Genomic DNA, 23,818 nt, shown 5'->3' with positions numbered 1-23,818 from the left:
TGCATAACCTCTCGGTCGACACCACTGGAAGAACGTATGCCACACGCGATGGTATATCCTCGTGGAAGACGGTTTCCGAGCTCGTAACATGGTACGCACCACAGAGCTGGAAAACCCCCGGGACCTCAGCATGGCCGTCTCAACAGCCACGCCGTCAAAGACAGCCGAGTCAGGTCCGGGTGAAGGCAAGGACCTTGAGACAGAAGATCCGGTCGTAGCGGCAACCGCAGAGGACTGTCCACGGACAGACCCTGAAGGTCTGAGAACCAGTGCCGTCTGGGCCACGCGGGAGCTATCAACAGGAGCGTCCCTCCTTCCTGTTTGAATTTCCGGATTACCCGTGGAAGAAGGGAGACCGGAGGGAACAGGTATGCGAACCGGAACGTCCACCGGACGGACAGAGCATCCACCAGAGACGCCCCTTCGTCTCTTGTGCGAGACCCGTACACCGCAAACTTGTTGTTGTGCCGGGACGCCATGAGGTCGATTTCTGGAAGACCCCACCTGTCCACCAGTAGTTGAAAAACGTCCTGGTGCAGGGACCATTCCCCCGGATGAACGTCCTGGCGACTTAGAAAGTCTGCCTCCCAATTTAGCACTCCCGGGATGAAGACCGCTGATATGGCCGGAAGATTGCGCTCCGCCCAAACCAGGATCCGAGAGACCTCTACGAGAGCCGCCCGACTGCGAGTTCCTCCTTGCCTGTTTATGTAGGCCACGGTGGTAGCGTTGTCCGACTGGACCTACACTGGGCGACCCTGGAGAAACCGCTGTGCCTGCTGGAGAGCATTGAAGACCGCACGGAGTTCCAAGATATTTATTGGAAGCTCCGCTTCTGTCGGCGTCCACCTGCCCTGGAACAAGTGTGGACCCGAAACTGCTCCCCAGCCCCGAAGACTGGCGTCCGTTGTCAACAGGACCCAATTTGGAACCCAGAACGGACGTCCCTTGTTGAGGTGGGTCGTCTGTAACCACCACGCAAGGGACAGGCGAACCTCCGGGGTGAGCACAATCGTCCGGGACTTCAGAGACTGAGGCAGCCCGTTCCACTTGGACAGGATCAGGTGCTGCAGAGGTCTGGAGTGAAAGTGGGCGTATTCCACCATGTCGAACACCGACACCATGGAGCCCAGTAACCTCATCGCCGAGTGTAAGGACACCCGGCGGCTGTGCAGACAACTGCGCACCCTTGACTGTAAAGCAGAGATCTTGTCCTCCGTCACGAAGATCCTTTGCTGTCCCGAGTCCAATAAGGCTCCAAGATGCAGAATCCTCCGAGACGGGATTAGAGTGGACTTCTGCCAGTTGATTAGCCAGCCGTGCCGTTGCAGCAGTGCAATGGTCAGGTCCAAGTGGCGTAACAGGAGCTCTGGAGATCCTGCCACCAATAACAGGTCGTCCAAATACGGCAACATGCGGACTCCCTGCAGCCGCAGAGAAGCCGCCATGACCGCCATCACCTTGGTGAAAACACGTGGTGCTGTTGCCAGGCCAAAAGGTAACGCCCGAAACTGGAAGTGGTAGCTGCGGATTGCAAACCTGAGGAACTGTTGATGGCGCAAAAGAATAGGGACATGCAGGTAAGCGTCCTGTATGTCCAATGACACCATGTAGTCCCCAGGTTCCAGCGCTAGAATGATGGACCGTAGGGTCTCCATCCGAAACTTCGGGACCCGCAAAGACTTGTTGAGTGCTTTGAGGTTGAGAATCGGACGATATGACCCATTGGGTTTCTGTACCAAAAATAGATTTGAATAGAAACCCTGGCCCCTCTGGGGGAATGGAACAGGCACTATAACTCCAGCCTGGAGCATAGTGTGCAATACCTTCCGCAGCTCCGTAGCCTTGTTCCGGTCTGATGGTAGACCAGTGGTGAAGAATCGAGCCGGGGGTCTGTGCCGGAAGGAGAGGGCGTATCCGTGGGAAACCACCTCCAGAACCCAAGTGTCTGTCGTAGTGGTCGACCAACACTGGGCGAACTGTAGCAGGCGGCCTCCCACCCTGGGATCCCCCAAAGGGAGGCCCGGACCGTCAGGCCGCAGGCTTGTCATCTGGCTTGGGGGGCCGAACGTCTGGTACTCCATGCCTGCTTCCGGGGCTTGACAGATTTCTTAGGGCCAGCCTGTCGAGGAAACGACTGTGGTTTGGGCCTGCCCTGGGCCCTAGATGACCGAAAGGACGATGGTCCAGAACCAGAAGAAGGAGCAGCGGCCGACGGGAGACAAGCAGATTTGGCTGCCGCCAGCGTGGCCACAATCTTATCCAGATCCGGACCGAAGAGAACTTCTCCGGTAAACGGCAACGCTTCCAGACCTTTCTTGGAATCTGCGTCCGCCTTCCAGGATCGCAGCCACAAGGTGCGACGAGCAGCTACCGCTGCTGAAGAAATTCTAGACACCAGAGTACTAATGTCTAGAGCCGCCTCGTTGATGTAGGTGGCCGAATCACGGAGATTGCCAATCAACTCCGCCTGTTCGGCCGGACAGTCGGATTCAAAAGAAGCCTCTAATGAATCCGCCCAGCGCTCCTTCGCTCTGGCAACCCAGCAAATGGCCATAGCCGGCCGTGCTGCCCCCCCTGCAAGGGAATAAGCGGACTTAAGGCAGATTTCTACCTTGCGGTCCGTAGCATCCTTAAGGGAGGACATGGATGGCATCGGCAATGTGGCACTACGGACAAGACGGGTCACGTGAGAATCCACCTGTGGAGGGGATTCCCACTTAGCAAAATAATTATCCGCGAACGGATAAGCCACCGCCAGGCGTCTCTGCGGCTGGTATCTTTTGCCAGGTTGTTTCCACGCCTCCTCTAAATGGTCCACCAACTGACCCGAAAGAGGAAAGACTGTGGCATCGCCCTTCACATCTTTGAAAAAGGCATACTTAGATTTAGCCGCTGGGGGAACTTCGTCCTCAATCACCAAGGCTGTGCGGACCGCCCGAATAAGTCCAGGAATATATACTTTGGACTTAGCATCAGCGTCCTTAGTATGGAGAGGTTCCTGATCGTAAGGATCCAGAATCTCCCCATCATCAGACGTCCCTTCGTCATCCTCATAAGGAGCGGACAGAGACGCCACCGGCCTTTTATGAGGCCGCATCACAGACTCCCCTTGCAACACATCCGACAAGTGCTGTACAGAACTCGTCAGGGAGTTAACCCACGCTGGCTCCTGAGAACCCGGGAGCGGGGAAATAGGGAGACTGTGGGGTACCACCAATTGTCGTGGGAACCCCTGCATGGGTGACGACACCACAGACTGCTGGGACAAACCCATCGGAGTAAACGCGGGCTGCGGAGCTAACTGACCCACTAAAGCTGTTAACGCCTGAGCGAAACAAGCCCAGGGCGGCTCCTGTACCGGTGCTGTAACCGTAATAGGCCGCGCCATGGACAAACACTGCCGGCAAAGGCCCTCCGCGCTACCCTCCCCCTCCGCTAACGGTACTTTGCACGTGGTACACTGTAGCCGGAGGGGAAAATCACTTTCAGACATGATGGCACCACGTATGTGACCTCTCTCACCAATTAAGTATTAAATAGGCGAGAGACCACCCTGCAGCACCGCACCGCAAGGGCTTTAGCAGAAAGAACAGGGACAGTAATAAAGCTGACAGTTTTGAGAAGAAAAGTTACAGGCAGCGCTAGCACAGTCACATACAATGCAGAGAAATAACAATTGCTGCACTAACAGCGCTGATCACTCAACTACACAGACACAGGGCCTGGTAGGACACAGCGCTGCATACACAGACCTGAGCCACAGCGGAGGAGAGGTATGCGGGGGGACCCAGACCACGATGCTTCCGTCCAGCGCTTCCAGCAGCGTTCACCATGCGTTCTGGAGAAGATGGCCGCCGAGGAGCAGAGGGGAGGCTGGCCTGGGGGAGGAGCGCTGCCACAGGACCAGTCGGCAGCATGCAGAGAGGGCTGTGTGCAGCGGGGGAGGCGCCGGCTGTGAGACAGGGAAGGCGCGCTCCCCTGGCATGCATTTAACCCCTGGGACGCCGCAGCGCTACCGCTCTGCTGCGGTCCGCTGTCCCAGGGGGTAGTGGAAAGCGCAGGTTGGTCGCCTGGCTCCACGCTGCAGCCAGTCCCCAGGGAGCCCCCTGCCTGTGGACTTAGGACCATGTGACCAGCAGGGACCCACCGCGGGACCCCGCTGCTTACCTTTGTCCCCCTTGGATCCGGCCATGGTCCGGAACATCTGGGGTCACCGCTAGCTGTGACCCCAGATGCTCACCAGCATCCCCGGATCGGTACCGGCGTTCTGGTACCGGCGGGGGTGTAGGGAAGACAGCATGGACGTCAGGACTGACTGTCCATGCTGTACATCCAGATGTGCAGCCACAGCTGCACTGAAGAAAGCTTCAGGGGCTCTTCTAGCCCCCACTCCGACAGGTGCACCCGACGCCGGCCGGGCACCAAACTAAAACAAGAGATATGGTAAGAACTTACCTTTGTTATCTCTGTTTCTACGAAGTCCATAGGGTCCACAGGGTTGACCTTGGGGTATAGGTTGGGAACCAAATCCGGGCACCATGCAGTTAAAGCTTTTAGCTCCCAGGATGCACTTGGGTCCACTCTCCCTATAACCCCGCCCCCCAGCCAGAGGCACCTCAGATTGTAAGTAGCCAAAGGCCGGAGGAGGAGAGAAAAAGAGAGAGAAAACTGGAACACTCTAGAACCATACTCACAGAAAAGGAGACGGGAAGCCGGTGACCAGTAACACAGCCCATATGAAGCCAGGTGCGTCAGGGCGGGCGCCCTGTGGACCCTATGGACTTCGTAGAAACAGAGATAACAAAGGTAAGTTCTTACCATATCTCTTGTTTTCTACTTCAGGGTCCATAGGGGGTCCACAGGGTTGACCTTGGGGATGTCCCAAAGCAGTTCAACCAAGGGTGGGGACGCTCCTGTGCTGAGAGGAGAATCCGTCGCCAAAAAGGAAGCATCCTGAGAGGCAAAGGAAACCAATGCCTAGAACCTTAAAAAGGTATGGACAGAAGACCACGTGGACACCTAGTAAGGCAAAACAGCCGAGGCTCCACGACGAGCCGCCCACGAGGGTTACACGTCCCGAGAAAAAAAAAAAAACAAGCCTCAACGACAGAAATGCCCACCCATGGGTAGGCCCCTGAGGAAGACATACGAGGCCATCCAGTCAACATTTCATTATAGGCCGGCCATCGTTTCCTGTTAAAACCAGAAACCGCAGACCACCAATAAGGAGTCCGCTTACCATAAGGAACTTGAACGGATCACATAAAACCAAAGAGGCCGGACCACAGTCCATGAGGCCACAACAGCCGAGAGGACTGGGAACTGAATGGCCATACCATAAGTTCCAGAATAATATGGAACCTAAAAACCACTTTAAGAAGAAACACAGGGCGAGAGCAACTCACACCCTGACATGATGCCCTCCAGAAGAGGGAGCCACATGAGAACGCTCCCCATTCAGACACTCTCCTGGGAGGGAGGGAGAGAGAGGGAGAGAGAGGGAGAGAGAGGGAGAGAGAGAGGGAGAGAGGGAGAGAGGGAGAGAGGGAGAGAGGGAGAGAGGGAGAGAGGGAGAGAGGGAGAGAGAGAGAGAGAGAGAGAGAGAGAGAGAGAGAGAGAGAGAGAGAGGGAGAGAGGGAGAGAGGGAGAGAGGGAGAGAGGGAGAGAGGGAGAGAGGGAGAGAGGGAGAGAGGGAGAGAGGGAGAGAGGGAGAGAGATTAAAAAATAGACCATGTAATGGCTATCACAACCAGCGGTTCCATTGACTGTCCCCGGAGGGAACAAAGAACCACTACTAACTCCCCAGGAGTCCCTAGGGAGGACAAGTGGAGACATAATCCAGAAAACACTCCAAAGGATGAACTGGATACCAGAGCGGAGCAATTCCATATCTTAACCATACCGACAGTGTAGAGATCCGCACTGTCAGGAAGGCCAGGCCAAGGGTGAAACCCAAGCCAGCTGGAAGGAATGCCAGAATATCTGGAAATCCTGGACACCGGAGGATCGTATCGACAGGTACGATACCATAAGAATTATGTATGCCACAGTCCGTGGCAGATCCCAGCAAAGTCTGGCCTATCTGCTCTAAACATCTCAATGAAGACAGAGCCAGGGAAGCCCGAGGACCACAGTAGGGGCGCAGTTAAAGACAAGCGATCCAGATCCAGGGAAAAACAAGGACCCTGAGACAACAGGTCCAGATAGTGAAGCAGTAGGAACGGAGCATCGAGGAGGAGACTCCGAAAATCTTAGTACCAGTGATGTCTGGGACGACCTGGAGCCCCCAGAAGGAAAGCCCCTCCGTCTCGAATTAAACTTCCGAAGACCTCGAGGAAGAAGGGAGACCGGAGGACACAGGTACACAAAGTGGAAGGACCACTTCACTGACAAAGAGTCACTGAAGGTAGCTTCAGTACTCCTAGAGCTGGACTGTAACACCGGTAATATGTGATCGAGTCAGAAGGCCATGGGGATCAATCCCCTCAGGGAGGCCCCCTCTGCTCACCAGGAGTTGAAACCTCTCTTGGAGAAGAGACTAGTCCCCGGGATGCACGCCGTGACGGCTGAGGAAGCCCGCTTCCCAATGGAGAGCTCCGGGAATAAACACCGCAGAGTTGGCCAGGAGAAGACCCTTGGACTATGTCAGAATGGGTGACATTCCTAACATTGCCACCCAACTACCAGTGTTGCCTAGATGGAAGCCACTGTTGTGACACTGTCGGACTGAACCTATTCAGGTTTACCGTGACAAATGGGTTAGGCCAGAGTGAAAGTCCAAGACAGCTTAAAGTATCAACAAGTTAAGTGGCAGGGCAGAAGCGACAGACGTCCAACTGCCCCGAAACGAATGCGGACCAGACACTGTCTTTAGCAAAGAACACCCTGGACGAGATGGCCATAGCCACCCGGACAGAGACCAACTCGCCTCCGGAGAAAGTATCATCGTTCGAACAGCGATCCGATGGAAAAAACTCGATCCATCTGGAGGGGAGTCAATTATGGCAAGGCCTGGAATGGAACTGAGCACATTCCACCCTACCAAAAGGTAGACACTCTGGTAGACCGCGCATCACAAAGAGTAATGACATATGTCGACTGCGTAGATATCCGCACACTCGAAGTTGAAGAGTGGAGATCTTGTCTTACGCCAGAAAAATTCTCAGATTCTGAGAATCCAGCAGTGCTCCCAGATGAAGAAAACCCTGTGAGGGATGCAGGGAGGACTTTTCTGTGACGAGAAGAAGCCCCGGTTATCCTGACCTGGCGGTAAAGTACCTTGGTGATCCTGCTAAAAGCAGGAGACCGTCCAGAGAAAGGAGCATTCGGATACACTGAACAGGTGAACTGTCAGAAAATCCATAAAGCTGGTAAACCCCGGTGGAGTTGAGGACAGCCCCAAAAGGCAGAGCCCGAAACTTACAAGTGTTGCTGTGGCACAGCAAACCTGAACCCATGCTGATGAGAGGGCTCTGTATGTACCCGTAGGTACGTATCCTGAATACTCGGATATACCATAAAATCCCCAGGTTCCAAACATCGGATGATGGAGCATGGACGATTCCACCTGAGTCAAGGCACCGTTGTAATCTGATTCAGGGATTTGAGACAGAGTATAGGCAAAGGAGGACCAGTCGGTCACCGCCCCAAAAAGAAAGTAGAACAACCAGTCCCTCACTGAGATAGTGAGGTTGGCCGAAATAGCTCTGCTTACCACAAAGACTGTATAGCTTTCTGGGATTGTAAGGCCCTGATCAGTTCTGAAGAAGGGCCCGTGTAACAATGCCTGTGAGGAGGCTGCATGAGCAATGAGAGGCCGTTGAGAATCAGTACCTCACTCTGGAAATTCCCCAGATGTAGACCTGTCCCGTCAGGCTGAGGGTATATCCTCAGGTGTAGAAACAGGGTCGTCCGGAAGTCCAGGACTGCTCGGTACTGGATATGGTGGCCCCCGTGGAGGCCGACAGCCTAGGAAAAAAAAGGCCTTTAGGCTGACCCTGAGGACCAAAAGACTTAACAGAGTTAGTCCGAATGTAGTGGGAGTAGCTAAAGACGGTATCTCCCCATTAGTGATACTGCCAATGATGCAACGATCTTGTCAAGGTCAGGACCAAACAAGAACTTCCCCCTGGAAGGAGTGTGCACCTCTGCTTTCCCATAACGCAGCCATAGGGTACTGCGGCGGATACAGACGCCGCCGAAACCCTGAAAGTTAGAAGACCGGCATCCCATGAGGTAATCCCACATATGACCACTGCATATTTTGTGAGCGGCAAAAAGATATTTGAACCTCAGACGTGTTGGACGGGAAAAACGTCACAAAAGCATCACCATGCGATGGCCATGGTAGGACGGGCAACAGGCCCTGAAAACGAGTACATTGATTTCAGGCAAAGTTACCACCTACGGATCCGTAAAATTCGTCCAGGCCGGGATGGGAGGCGTATTAATGCCTGTAACCCGATGATTAACATACAAATCCATCCCAGAAGGGGATTTCCATTACTTGTGAGGACCCTCAGGGAATGGGAAACAGGAGGCCTTTGTGACTCCTCGTATCTGGGGACAGCCAGACTCCCGCTATGAGATCCACCCGCTGGGCAGGAAACGGGAGATGTACGATACTGGTGCAGGATCGACATTCTCTATATCCAGAATGAGCCTGGCTACCAGCCCCAAAGCAGGGATAATAATACTTGAGATCGGCTCCCCCCATGTGAGAGGGAAAGAGCCGAATATACCATCCAGTTCACGGCAGAGCCACTGGTCAGTAACCACAGGGCGTATATCACGCCAATTAGTATTTCGTATAAAACGACATCCACCAGGGTGGCCGTTGTGGTAATCCCTGCAAGGGGAATGACAGACCGATGTGGTATCGGAGGTAATTCATGTACTGTGAAAAACCCCGGCAGGGAGCGATAGTCTGTGACACAGGGGTAAATTGCAAGAAATTGCGAGATACCCCGAGTTGAAAAGGGCAGTATGGTGAAGTAACTCCAAGCGAGTGACGACAATGGGGCCCGCCCGGCGATCCTCAAAGGAGAGGATCCTGAGAAACAACGCCCTTTAAGGGGGTCGTGCAAGGGGCCCGGCACCAGATGGTGCCGCATACGTAAACCTTTCTGAGTTAAAATCCTCCGCACTAATTCCTGCAGGCTATGACTTGCAGGATAGCAATAATGGGTGCAGTATCGTGTGCAATCTCCTGGTCAGATATATCTGACTATCTTGACGGAAATATTAAGCAGCGCCATACCGGTCCTGACTGACGCTAAGATTAGCTGCAGGAACCCATTATCAGCGTACGCAACTCACAGTTCCATCTAAAATATGGCAACGTGCAGCACGCAACAGTATGTGACAAACCTCACAGATATTAACAAATATATATATGTGAGGTCTCAGAACCACCCCAGGTACACCTGTATTAGGGCAGATACAGAAAAGGGATAGATATACACTGACAGGTGAGAGAAAAAGCAGACAGTCAGCACTAGCAAAAGTCACATACAATGCAGAAAAATATATATACATACATAAGCATGACATATAATATACTGCACAATGTCGCTACATTCAACTGCCCAGATTCAGTGTCTGGGAAGGCTATAGCGCTGTGTACACTCACCCAAAATGGCCAGGTACGCAGGGGGACTGGGCTCACTGACATCCTAAGAGTTCTGCAGCACCACAGAGAGAAAATGGCCACTGGAGACCTCAGAAGAAGCGTGGCCCGCGGAGGAAGCAGCTCAGCGACGCCAGACTGTATTATTGAAAGGCGCGCTGAGCTGAGGGGAGGAGCCGCTAGACAGGGAAGGCTTCCTCCCCTGGCTAGCAATTAACCCCCCGGGATGCCGGCTCCCGCTGCCGCTATAATCCCTGGTGGGCTGTGGACACGCGGGGTATGCCTCCATGGAGGGGGAGCCCGCCGCCACCGCTAGCGCCTCCGGTCTGTCCCCAGAGACCGGAGGCATAAGGCTGCATGTACACGCGGGTCACCGCAAGCGGTGACCACGCGACTTACCTGTCCCCGATCCGGCAGCAGCCCAGGGATTCCTCCAGAGCCCGGCTAGTACAGACTCTGGGGTCCCGCTGCGATCCCCAGATCTGTACTGGCGTCGCAGCGCCGGCGGGGTGTAGGAGCGGCAGCTCAGACGTCCATTGGACAGTCTGATGCTGCCGCTCTGAATAGTAAAAAAATAATAAAACAAAACTCTTAAGCTTAGAGGCTGCTAAGCAGCCTCCCTGCAGTAACGGTGACCCGACTCCGGCCGGGCACCAACTTAAACTGAGGTGCCTCTGGCTGGGGGGCGGGGTTATAGGGAGAGTGGACCCAAGTGCATCCTGGGAGCTAAAAGCTTTAACTGCGTGGTGCCCGTATTTGGTTCCCAACCTATACCCCAAGGTCAACCCTGTGGACCCCCTATGGACCCTGAAGTAGAAACTGAGGTGCCTTGGCTCGGGGGCGGGGTATAGGAGGGGGACCCTAGTGCATCCTGGGAGGCTTAAAAGCTTAACTCTATGGTGCCCAGCGACTGACGTCACACCTATACCCCAAGGTATCCTGTGGATACCCTATGGACCCTGAAGTAGAAAGGGCTCTATTTATCAATCATCTTTTTACTAAAATAATGTGAAAACTGGTTTTCACACTAGTTTCACATTATTTTAGTTTCACCTAAATCAGGGGTCAGGAAACTTTTATACCTTTTACCCCAAAATATATTTAGATACGCCGATGTTACCCCCTTGATTTGAAAGGAAGGAAATCATATAGTAGTGCCCCCATAGTTATGCCCCTGTAGCAGTGCACCCATATAATGTCCCTGTAGTGCAGCTTGTACAAAAAATAATAAAAACCCACTTACCTTAAACCCCGCTCCTGCATCCGCCGCCGTCCTGTCCGCCCGGCTGCTCCTTGGAACTATGGGAGACATGTCATGACGTCTCTCCCATAGTGCGCATGGAGAGAGCCGGAAGCTGGAGTTCAGAAGAGAACTCCAGCCTCCGGCTAATGCGGCGCTGCAGGAAAGGAGCCGGGCACCCACTGGTAATAACATCTCAGCGGGCGTCCGGCTTGGTGCCTCCCTGCGGCAGAGCCAGGCATGCATATGAATCATTCTACAATGATTCATATGCATGCCCAGCTGTCCTTCCATTACCCCCAGGAATTTCATTTTTACCCCATGTGGGGTAATTTTCCCCTGTTCCGACAACTGGCCTAAATGTATGAAAGGGCAATTGGAGTAGTTTTCGTAACTACTCCAAGCCCTTAAATTTTAGCGTTCCCGCTAGGCTGTTTTAGTGGAGCAGGGCGCTGCACCCTGCCGTCCTTCAGGGGGGCAAAAAGCGCCGTCCTCACAGCCTGCGGGTGCCGTCTTCACCCGCGGGTCGCAGTGTCCCACGGCATCTATTCTCCGTGTCAGCAGCGCTTGGGGGCTGCCCGGCGTGTTCTTAAGTGCCGGGCACGCCCCCAAGAGTGACGAAAACGTGATGCGTCTTATAGACACGGCCCCTTTTTGATGGCCACGCCCATTTTGGTGGGCACGCGTGGAAGTGCCTACTCTAGCGTTGGCGCCCTGCCTGCCGCCGGAGCTAGAGTGAACACTAAATTTGCACCTTTTTAGGAGGCAGATTACATTTCCCATACTTGTAATGGGGGATGTGAAATGTACTAAATGAGAAAATTGTGAAAACACACCAGGGAATGGGGGGGCACCCTGTGATACTAATGCCACCTGGAGATGGAGAAAAGCAGGGTCCTCCCCATCTCACGTACCCTAAAGCCAGAGTAGGCTCAGTGATCAGCCTGCGTGTCTGATAAACCGCAGCACTGACCACAGGGGAAGCGAATGTTGATAAATAGGCTTGTCAGTGTGATCCTGGCATTCTCTTGTATACAATGAGTGCTTGAAGGGTCACCCCATTACTGTGGGGAAGGGTCCTGGACAGCATAGAGGTAATTATCAGCAGCCATACTGTCTCCTTGGACAAACAGCAGTTTGTCCAAGGAGAGGAAGGAAGACTGCAGAGAGAAATCGCACTCGCTACCTGCAAGCTTTTATGGGAAATGGTCTGTACAGCAACATTAGGTGAATGTTGCTCTAACTGTGGAAGAGCCTCTAAAGAAGAAGAGTATAAATGGTAATAGCAGAACCATGCATGTTAGGTTCTTTAGGCGCACGCTGTCTCCGTATACTGTCCCTACAGTATTATCACCCACATTTCCTTACTAAGGTCCTCACACCACATTAAGCATAAAAATAAAAAGCCCAGACTGGAACATATCAGAGGCTGAAGCAAAGCAGTAGCGACTATTCCACTTTGCTTTCGTTATTGGAGAGGTGATGGAACACCCAGCCGCCATCGAAAAGTGGTTACCAAAAGAGGAGCACAGTGGGAGAAGTCACTCCACATATAGCACTACTGGAGGAGTAACTGTACATACGAGTACTATTCTCAGAGACGAGACCATCAGCGCGTCCTATAGTAGAACACATATGGGATACCAGGCTGATACAGCGATCCTGACACGAGGAGGATATACTCGAGCTGCTACCTCCCTGGCCTCTACTATAATCTACTAAAAGGTTCTAAACATGATCATTCTGACTCCGATCCTCCAGACTGAATTATCTGTATAATAACTGACAACTTTTACATATATTATTTTTCTGGATCATCTACTTGGAGTTTATACTTAATATATACGGTTTCTCCAGTTAACTATACTGTGGGATACTATAGGCTGAGCTAACTCATTGTGTGCTTTATATAATCATTTATAATCACTTTATAATTTATATATCATGTTTACAGTGATTTTGTAAATTAATAAATATGATATGAAAAGTGGCTAACCGCGTCTAAAGTCCTGGTTTTGGAGCTTACACGGAGGACTTTTCACACCTCCAGAGGAAGCGAGAAAAAAAAAAAAATGTGACTGCCGCTGCTAATATGCGTCAACACTGAATTGCTCCGATAGACGCCCATTACTTAAGATGCCTTGAATTCCCCCCCATATTGTAAAGTTATCAAAATGTATATTATTTTAGCAAAGATTTTCTGTGTGGTGACAGCCATGGTGTTTTATACACACACACACACACACACACACACACACACACTTCGGCCTATAAGACTTAAGGGGATGTTAAACGAAAGGTAAATATAAAAACACAATTCTGCGCTGGTGTGATAACTAATCATATGTATATGAAAATTCTAATTTATTTAAAATACACAAATCCAATAAAGCAAACTGGAATAATTATAAACAACCCAAATACAATGTGGACAGTTAAGGGGCCTATCCATTTGCCGACTTTCTGCATGACGCGACCAAAACCAGGAGGCATTGGTCGGAACGTGCAGAAAGTCTGCAAGTGGATAGCCGGCAAGGACCGGCGATGCGCTTACACGCTGGGTCCTTGCCTACCCCGACTATCGTACATGCCAGTCAACCTGAAGACGGTCGTCAGGTTCCACATGTTAATAGATAGGGAGGTTGGGCTCCTGCACTGAAGACGTTCAGTGAATGTCTTTCAGTGCCGTGCCCGCACCTCAGCGACATGAAAGTCTGAACGCTGGATGTTCAGACTTTCATGTCGTTAAATGAATAGGCCCCTTTACTAAGTACAATTAAATCAAGACTACTATGTAGCAATAAACTTTAAAATGTGGCTATATAATCTTTGTATCGACTGCTGCTAATTGGCTCGTGTAAAGTTGGAGTCCAGTACAGAGTCCTGATTCCACCATAAATTTATATTTTACAATTGTTTGTGCCATTTTCTCTCTTTCGACTTACCAAGGATAAATTTTGGTGTTAACTAATCATATATAAATATAATAATTCTTTATTACACCAGCGCAGATTTGTGTTTAAATTTACTTGTCTTTAGTGAAGCGGGCAATAACTTTTTGCAGCAGGTGTGATATACATTAATTAGGAAATGTCAGTGTACTTAATAAGCGCTGAGAATATATTTACTTGAGGTTATAGGATGAAACAAGGAATACTGCGGTGCTATATCGCCTTCTTGGAGCGCTCTGATTAAGAACCAAAAAATAAAACGATAATTTTGCCTCTTATTTGTTTTCAGTTTTATATTTTTAAATACGTCTGTTTTTTTTTTTAAATTGTATTTCATATGTCTAAAACTTTGTTATGCACTAGCAAATAAATTGTATTATATGCACAGTGAATGTGTTTTCATCCCACAAATATTTTTACTGCACACATACACACAGATTCAGTTTATAACATATAATACATATCTACACATATTCAGTTTATAATGAGATATATGGTAAGAACTTACCTTTGTTATCTCAGGCACCTCAGTTGGTAAGCAGCCAAGGCCGGAGGAGGAAAAATAGAGAGAAGGAAAACTGGAACACACATACTCACAGAAAGGGAGACGGAAAACCGGTGACCAGCCACACAGCCCATATGAAGCCAGGTACGTCAGGACGATCGCCCTGTGGACCGTATGGACTTCGAAGAAAGACATAACAAAGGTAAGTTCTTACCATATCTCATTTTCTTCTTCAGGGTCCATAGCGGTGCACAGGGTTGACCTTGGGGATGTCCCAAAGCAGTCCAACTAAGGGCAGGGGACACTCCTGTGCTGAAAGGAGAATCCGGCACCCAAATGGAAGCATCCTTAGAGGCACAGGTGTCAAAAGCATAGAACCTCAGAAAGGTCTGGATGGGAGACCACGTGGCCACCTTACACAGCTTCACAGCCGAGGCGCCACGGCTAGCAGCCAACGAGGGACCCACAGACCGAGTAGAGTGAGGTCCGGACGTTGAGGCAGAAGGAACGGAGCCTCGATGGTCTCCACAGATCTGAGTACCAAGGACGTCTGAGCCAAGCTGAAGCCACCAGCAGAAGCGAGCCGCTGTCCTGTTTGAATTTCCGTTGGACCTGACGAAGTTGGGACCGCGAGACGATTCGCGATAGAGGCTAGCACCTGAGAAAATACCGCCCAAATAGGGTCCTGTTCTTTAGTTGGGGGTTTAGAGGGACCAGGCAACGGATGGCACCTCACACACAGCCTATGCTGTGATAAATCCTCCTTATTTAGCCCTGCGACGCAGCTTCAGCAGGAGAACAGAGCGGGAGCCGCGGAGTGTTCAACTTTCTCGTCAGACATGATAGAGAATATATATATATATATATATATATATATATATAAATTTTTATTATCAACCCTATTGGGAAGTCCAGTGGCTCACTCCTGGCGCTCCAACAGGTATGCAACACACAGGTCCATAGATATGGTACAGTGTAGCACACAACTGTATGTGATCGACCTCACCAATACATGAATTTATATAAGTGAGATCCGAGAAAAGCCCTTCCCACACACACCTGCCAGGGCTGTAGAAGGAAAGGGATAGATATAGACTGACTGTATTTTGAAATAAAGGAAAAACAAAAACAACTGGAAGCGCTGAATGACACTGGTAGTGTTTAAATTTAATGTATGCAGATATAGTCATGAAATCACAAAAATAAATATAGTAAAATTCACATATTAAATAGACCGTAAATCAAATCTATAGATGACAAAAGGAAATAAAAATAAATTAAATAAAAAAAATATGAAAGGAACCACTGTGGCCACAGAAAAACAGACAAGAAAAAAAATCGGCATGCATAAAAAAAGGGGGATATTTCCCAATGAATAAATGTTAGTATAGATATGTGAGTTTTTTTCTTTTTATCCAGGATTGTATGTATGATATATATACTCAACCTGTAAATTATAAACTGAATTATATTCTGTCTATCTCAGCAATGAATGACCCCAGCACCAGTTGCTGAATTACCATGTGATTATAAGTTCAAACATACTAAACGTGTGTGTGTATATTTTCATACACACACTCACTTTATTATATATACACGTTCAGTTTATAATACATACACGTTCAGTTTATATGTGTGTGTGTGTGTGTGTATATATATATATATACACACACACACACGTTTAGTATGTTTGAACTTTTAATCACATGGTAATTCAGCAACCGGTGCTGGGGTCATTCATTGCTGAGATAGACAGAATGAAAAAATATATATATTATATATACATACATACATACATATACACACACCTACCTCTATATGTTTGGCAACATGAAGTTTATTTAACTATGCGAGACAAATCCCACAAGTAACTGCAGTACTGTACAGAAAGGATACATTCATTGCCAAAGTGGTGTAACAATAGCTTAGGGGACATATGTATCAAAGCTTGATGAGAGATAAAATTGTGAGCTATATATCACCAACCAATCAGCTTCTAACTTACATTTTGCAGGCAGTGTTGAAGAAATGATAGTTTGGAGCTGATTGGTTGCTGATATATATTTTACAATTTTATTTCACACCAAGCTTTGATACATATGTCCCCTAATCACTCTTTTTTCCCAAATTGAAGTTGACTTATTTTCATATGGGTCTTAAATGAACAGCATTAACACAGACCACCTATATTATATAATTTTGCGCTAGAATGGCCACATACAAGAGGAGAGCCAGCGTTTAGTCACTTAGCTTTGCACCTTGGAGCAGATTCAGGCTCGCTGTTTTGTGACTACCAGTAATACGGTTAGAAACTGATGAGCAATCTCTGGATTTTCAACTAAATGGAACCTCAAATTTCAGAATATTTCCATTGACCGCCAAAACATCCACGTGTGACACTTGTCCATCCATTAAAAAAACAATACATAAAACTCAGAACTGGACAGGGGAATAAAAACGCAGACATTTCTTATTTACCCTACAGACTCACTAACCTTCCCACCTATCCGGACCTGAGCCTGAAGTTTTGCTAGTTTTTCCTGATTCATAGTGAACCTGAAAGAAAAATTACAATCAAACACCTCTACAGATGAGATGCAAAGCTGGTTATGTCCTGTAGTGTAGGACACAGACATTTTCAGGCTGTTGAATTGTTTCACAAATTATCTTGAAAATATCATTGAAATTAAGAGAATTGCGATTTACAATGTACATCAATTTCACTTGTTGGGAATATGAAAACAAAAATCATGTTAATGAAAAAGTCTCTTCAGTTACAGCAGTTTAATAGGAGGGCGGCGATTTTATTTATATTTTAATCATTTCTGACGTGTGATTGCCAATACTAGAGCAGGTTGCAGGGTCTTATTGTTGACAGATACCGAGTATGTCAGGATGCGCTGAAGATTGTGATGAAAAGGTTCCCAAGATACTAATGCAGTTTACAATATGGAAAAGTTACAGAATAAATAGGAGCTTACAACCTAAAGGCAGAGAGAAACACGACACACGCAGCGTGGATGGGGAAATGTTCTCTTTCTACTTGCTCTGAGTATAATACTTTTACACTTTAAATGCTGGACAGCTTAATGCAAAACAAGTTGTAGAGTAAAGGCAAAAGGCTGTGATAAGTCTCTTGTAGTATTTCATGGAGTGCAATAGAAAAATGGAACAAACTTAGGCCCTCATTCAGAGCCGTACGCTCTGAGCAGAGCGCACGCTCTGAATGAGGGCCGGCCTCCATGAAAATGGAGCGTCCTCCTGGACGCTCGTATAGCTGTGGGTCACCACCCACAGGCTATACGAGCGTGCATTGTGATGGCCGCGATGGTCGTGACCATCGAAACTGCGAGCCGGAGCCTGCGGTTGAGGTTTTCAACCGCAAGCTCCGGAGTGATTTTGGCTCTATCATAGCCAAAATCACTCCCACTAACATCACTAGTGATGTCAGTGGGCCGGCTTCTGACGGGAGGCGTTCCCGTGGGAACGCCCCCGTCAGGGTGACACGCCCCCGTCAGGGTGACACGCCCCCGTCAGGGTGACACGCCCCCGTCAGGGTGACACGCCCCCGGCACGCCTACCAAAGGGGGCGTGCTGTCAAGCAACATCGACAGCACGCCCCCTTTGATCAGACACAACGAGCGAAGGACTTTCCTTCGCTCGTCGCGTCTGGCGCATGCGCACGACGGAGCTCCCTCCATCGTGCGCATGCTCAGTCCAGAACATCGACCCACTTGCGAGCGGACAGCCGCTCGCGAGTGGGTCTGAATCAGGCCCTTAGTTACACCTTTTCAAAGGGCGGTATTCAATTGTTTTAGCGCACACGATCTCCCTTCTAAAGTGACAGAAGATCGCCAGGTGCTATTCAATTGATGCCTGTTATCATGCAGATCGAAAACGGCTACCCCCGACCAAAGTGCTGGGCGCAATCACGAAAAATGCCTTTTGGGCGCCAAACAAGTCACCTTTCGCCCATTTCAGCTCGCAACCCTTGGGGGGGGGTGAGCTGAAATAGTGCGCCAGAAGCTGATCGCTCCCGACAGTAGCAACAATTGAATAGCTTCCGACAGGCGCGTGGGGGGGGGGGGGGGGTCGGGGGATAGGGGGGGGAAACAATTTAATGCCGCCCATTATGTGATGCTTTCTGCTTTTCAAACTTAAATGCACATCAGGACCATTAAAGCACACACAATAATAGAACTAATGCTAAACAACTAAACAAAAATGCTGAAAGCTTAAGAGCAATAAATGAATAAACCAATACCTTCAACTTTGTTTCTCCATACATCAAAATAAATAACATACTCAACCAAGTTTTTTAGAAGTGGTCTACCTCCCCTCACCAAAAAAAAATAGTGTAATAATTTCAAGCTTGGTAAATTAGTATGGTGTATAAATATTCCATGTACTTCTAACAAGCTACAAAGAGCTTTAAGAAAGATAATTTGGGGCATTTGTTGGGGACACTTCATACTGCAAAGACGATATTGTACTTGTATTGTGATCCAAGAATCTCAGATAAGCTCCATATATTTTAGCGCTCATAGATTGGCATTGTAATATTTGATTGTTATTAAATTTCTCTTTATACAGCATCACACGATAGTAATTTTCCTTACCATCCTGGAGGTACATGAGATATGCTTATAAAATGAGGGGTCAACCGTATTTGAAGCTACTCGTGGAACACCCAGATTATTTTATTAAAGCTCTTTGAAGCTGGTCTGTGGTGCATGGAATAATTACCCACCATACTAACTTGCCAAGCGTGAATGTATTATGCTATTTGTGGTCTTATTTCATTTGCAGGTATTATCACACTTCATAAGTGTAAGAAATGGAAAGAAATCATCCACTGGAAGGAATACCACATTAAGATCTACTTTGTGGTAGACAGAAATACAATCAATGGCTATGTATGCGTTTAATGCAATGGATGTGTGGTACCCATGGTCTTTTTACATATTTCCAGATCCATCTACTCTAAACGGGATGCGGACAATATCCCGACCACGAAAATTCCAGCGGTTAGGATGCTGGCATCGGCATACTTACCGCCAAAATCCTGAAAGTAGCGGGGTTAGGGGGTGGGTCAGCATTAGGGATTAGGCACTAAGGGGGAAGGGTTTGCACTAAGGGGGAAGGTTAGGTTCAGGGACCAAGGAGGGAGGATTAGGATTCCTAACCCTGTGAGGATGCGGCATTGGGATGCCATACCCATCCCCTATGAACAGGTGTACTTTATAAGGAGGCTGCTATTTGTTCAGTGCGTATGTTCCTTTTTTCTGAAATTGTCATTTTTATATTTGTATAATGAGCAGAAATGTCACCGAACGCTGGTTTTAGCCAATAATATTTTGCACTAACGCAAAGCTGATAAACTGTTACGTAGTCTAAGATTACAATGTAGATTTTATTGATCATATGACTGCTATATATCACTACAAATATTACCCTAAAGGCTTTTGACCTTGCATAGGCTGTACCTCACTTCTCTAGAAGTGGTCAATTTGCTGTGCTACCATGAAGGGTACCAGTTACAAGGTTGTGTACACGCTAACCTGTTTCAGTAAGTCACCGAAATGTGTTTTGGGGCGAAGCAATCAAAGGTTGAATCAGACAGATTGTAGCTACAGTTGAAAGATATTTTGGCTCTAAGTGAGTGTATGGCAAACCTGTCATAACACTATGGCAGAGGATGGTCAATTCAATATGACAGACATGATTTGCTGTTCCGTAACAGCAAATCACATTCATCTACACTTGAAGATTTGCACAGCAAGACTTGCCGATACATACACAGCTGACGCCTGGCTGCACATCACTCGTTATTCTGTTATATTTATTAGTCACTTACAATGAAGCAGTTTTTATTGGAATATATGGGGTTCTCCATTTCTGAAATGTTGCAAAATAAATTTTCTAGGCAATTTACTGATTATATTGCAGCCACTTTGAGAAATGATCAGCCTATGCACAGCTCTGTACATAGGGGGTAGAACTATGGGAGACAACGGAGGCGCCTGCCACCGGGCTCCAGCTCTGAAGGGGGCACCTCCTCCATTGTCCACAACATATTCACCCCACTTAGGGCTGTAACTATGTACCCAGAGTGTACCGTCACGGCCGCCCAACACACAGCACACCTTCCCGGCACCTGAGAAGCCGCCATACACCAGTGGAGAGCTGCATGTCAGACCATTAGCTGCTGCCTTCATCTATCTATAGCCTGTCTGCATGCAAATGGCTACATTACAGTGTCAGAGGCTGTGACGACTTTAGGGGGGGGGGGGGGCGGGCGGGCGGTAATAATTGAATCTAGGGGAAAAAATAGTTTTAGGTCAGAATGCGTCAGACACTGATAGGTTTGTCCCAAGCTGCTGACATCTTTCCTTGCCCCACATCTAAGAGTCATATACACATACATTTATATAGACAAAAACCACTGGATCTATCAAGATGTTGGAAGCTGGGCTACTCTTTATTACATGGCACGGAACCCATGTGAGGGTGGGATAGTGCGCTTGCATGGTGGACACGGGACTTCTGTCTACGTGGACGAATGGACACCGATGGTCATTGGTCTACAATGGTGGCGACTTCTGCAATCCCATCAGATGGAAATAAAGTTTTGTTGGGTTGGGAAGATGAATGGCAGTGAAGCATTAGTGACTGATGGCCATCCCTAGCTGACAGGTCTCCCTACATTACACAGATCAGTTACAATACACAGGTCACAGTCACATCACACAGATCTCCCTACATCACACAGGTAACACAGGTCTACCTACATCACAGTCACATCACACAGGTCTCCCTACATCACAAGTCACATCACACCGGTCACACAGTTACATCACACCACTCCCTACATCACAGTCACATCACACAGTTCTCCCTACATCACAGTCACATCACACCGGTCACATCACACAGCTCTTTACATCACACAGGTCACAGTCACATCACACAGATCACATCACACAGGTCTCCCTACATCACACAGATCAGTCACATCACACAGATCTCTCTACATCACAGTCACATCACACAGGTCACAGTCACATCACACAGGTCACAATTACATCACACCGGTCACACAGTCACATCACCCAGTTCTCCCTACATCACAGTCACATCACACAGTTCTCCCTACATCACAAGTCACATCACACCGGTCACACAGTTACATCACACCACTCCCTACATCACAGTCACATCACACAGTTCTCCCTACATCACAGTCACATCACACCGGTCACATCACACAGCTCTTTACATCACACAGGTCACAGTCACATCACACAGATCACATCACACAGGTCTCCCTACATCACACAGATCAGTCACATCACACAGATCTCTCTACATCACAATTACATCACACAGGTCACAGTTACATCACACAGGTCACAGTCACATCACACAGGTCACAGTCACATCACACAGGTCACAGTTACATCACACAGGTCACAGTTACATCACACAGGTCACAGTTACATCACACAGGTCACAGTCACATCACACAGGTCACAGTCACATCACACAGGTCACAGTCACATCACACAGGTCACAGTCACATCACACAGGTCACAGTTACATCACACAGATCAGTCACATCACACAGGTCACAGTTACAAGGAGGCCACAAATGCGCAGCCAGGATTAGTGCACAAGGGACAGCGAGACACGTTACTACGCCTACACCGGAGATTTATTATGGGCCCTTCCCTATACAGCGGCGCCAGGGGCCAGTGTCCGCACCGCAAGATACACTACAAGAGACTGAAGCTGGCAGCATCCTCTGTGACAACGCTCCTCATAGTGTGACAGTCTGCACAGGAGCTCCAGCACCACTGAGCGGGGACTATACGCTGGCTGGGAGCGGAGGCTCCGGCCTGACACCGGCGCACACTCACCTCTCTGTACGGATCCGCTCCTGCACGAGGTGAACAACAAGATGGCGATAATAGGTGATGGGCGGAACGTGACGTGGTGACGCACGCTGTAGGCGCAGCTAGAGCAGCCCGTGCTGACGTCACGTCACGGCGCGCGGCCTCAGTCCCAGCCTCACTCTCAGCCAGAGCCGTAAGAATCATTCCTAGGGACAAGTCTGCCTGTCACTCTCTCACAGTCTGTCCCTGCCTGTCACTCTCTCACAGTCTCTCAGTGCCTGTCACTCTCTCACAGTCTCTCAGTGCCTGTCACTCTCTCACAGTCTGTCCCTGCCTGTCACTCTCTCACAGTCTGTCAGTGCCTGTCACTCTCTCACAGTCTGTCCCTGCCTGTCACTCTCTCACAGTCTGTCCCTGCCTGTCACTCTCTCACAGTCTGTCCCTGCCTGTCACTCTCTCACAGTCTCTCAGTGCCTGTCACTCTCTCACAGTCTCTCAGTGCCTGTCACTCTCTCACAGTCTCTCAGTGCCTGTCACTCTCTCACAGTCTGTCCCTGCCTGTCACTCTCTCACAGTCTGTCAGTGCCTGTCACTCTCTCACAGTCTGTCCCTGCCTGTCACTCTCTCACAGTCTGTCCCTGCCTGTCACTCTCTCACAGTCTCTAAGTGTCTCTCAGTGCCTGTCACTCTCTCACAGTCTGTCCCTGCCTGTCACTCTCTCACAGTCTGTCCCTGCCTGTCACTCTCTCACAGTCTGTCCCTGCCTGTCACTCTCTCACAGTCTCTCAGTGCCTGTCACTCTCTCACAGTCTCTCAGTGCCTGTCACTCTCTCACAGTCTGTCCCTGCCTGTCACTCTCTCACAGTCTCTAAGTGCCTGTCACTCTCTCACAGTCTCTCAGTGCCTGTCACTCTCTCACAGTCTGTCCCTGCCTGTCACTCTCTCACAGTCTCTAAGTGTCTCTCAGTGCCTGTCACTCTCTCACAGTCTGTCCCTGCCTGTCACTCTCTCACAGTCTGTCCCTGCCTGTCACTCTCTCACAGTCTCTCAGTGCCTGTCACTCTCTCACAGTCTCTCAGTGCCTGTCACTCTCTCACAGTCTGTCCCTGCCTGTCACTCTCTCACAGTCTCTCAGTGCCTGTCACTCTCTCACAGTCTGTCCCTGCCTGTCACTCTCTCACAGTCTCTAAGTGTCTCTCAGTGCCTGTCACTCTCTCACAGTCTGTCCCTGCCTGTCACTCTCTCACAGTCTGTCCCTGCCTGTCACTCTCTCACAGTCTCTAAGTGTCTCTCAGTGCCTGTCACTCTCTCACAGTCTCTCAGTGCCTGTCACTCTCTCACAGTCTGTCCCTGCCTGTCACTCTCTCACAGTCTGTCCCTGCCTGTCACTCTCTCACAGTCTGTCCCTGCCTGTCACTCTCTCACAGTCTGTCCCTGCCTGTCACTCTCTCACAGTCTCTAAGTGTCTCTCAGTGCCTGTCACTCTCTCACAGTCTGTCCCTGCCTGTCACTCTCTCACAGTCTCTCAGTGCCTGTCACTCTCTCACAGTCTGTCCCTGCCTGTCACTCTCTCACAGTCTGTCCCTGCCTGTCACT

At 49.3% G+C, this 23,818-nt stretch overlaps 1 protein-coding gene across 1 annotated transcript in view; it reads right to left on the bottom strand.

The window, feature by feature from the left end:
* The window catches only part of BTF3L4 (basic transcription factor 3 like 4), a 46,998-nt gene extending 24,646 nt beyond the window's left edge, over positions 1-22,352 (bottom strand). The window contains exons 1-2 of the mRNA XM_088461785.1: positions 22,247-22,352; positions 16,823-16,883 (exon numbers count right to left, since the gene is read on the bottom strand). Coding sequence (XP_088317911.1) covers positions 16,823-16,876 — 54 coding nt within the window. The 5' untranslated portion in view covers positions 16,877-16,883; positions 22,247-22,352. The remainder of the gene's footprint in view (positions 1-16,822; positions 16,884-22,246) is intronic.
* Between the last annotated feature and the right edge of the window lie 1,466 nt (positions 22,353-23,818).

Source organism: Taudactylus pleione, unplaced genomic scaffold, assembly GCF_031769625.1.
Source record: "Taudactylus pleione unplaced genomic scaffold, aTauple2 ptg001098l, whole genome shotgun sequence".
Classification (NCBI taxonomy): domain Eukaryota; kingdom Metazoa; phylum Chordata; class Amphibia; order Anura; family Myobatrachidae; genus Taudactylus; species Taudactylus pleione.
Note: the sequence above shows the minus strand (reverse complement) of the source record. Positions and strands in the feature narration are given on the sequence as shown.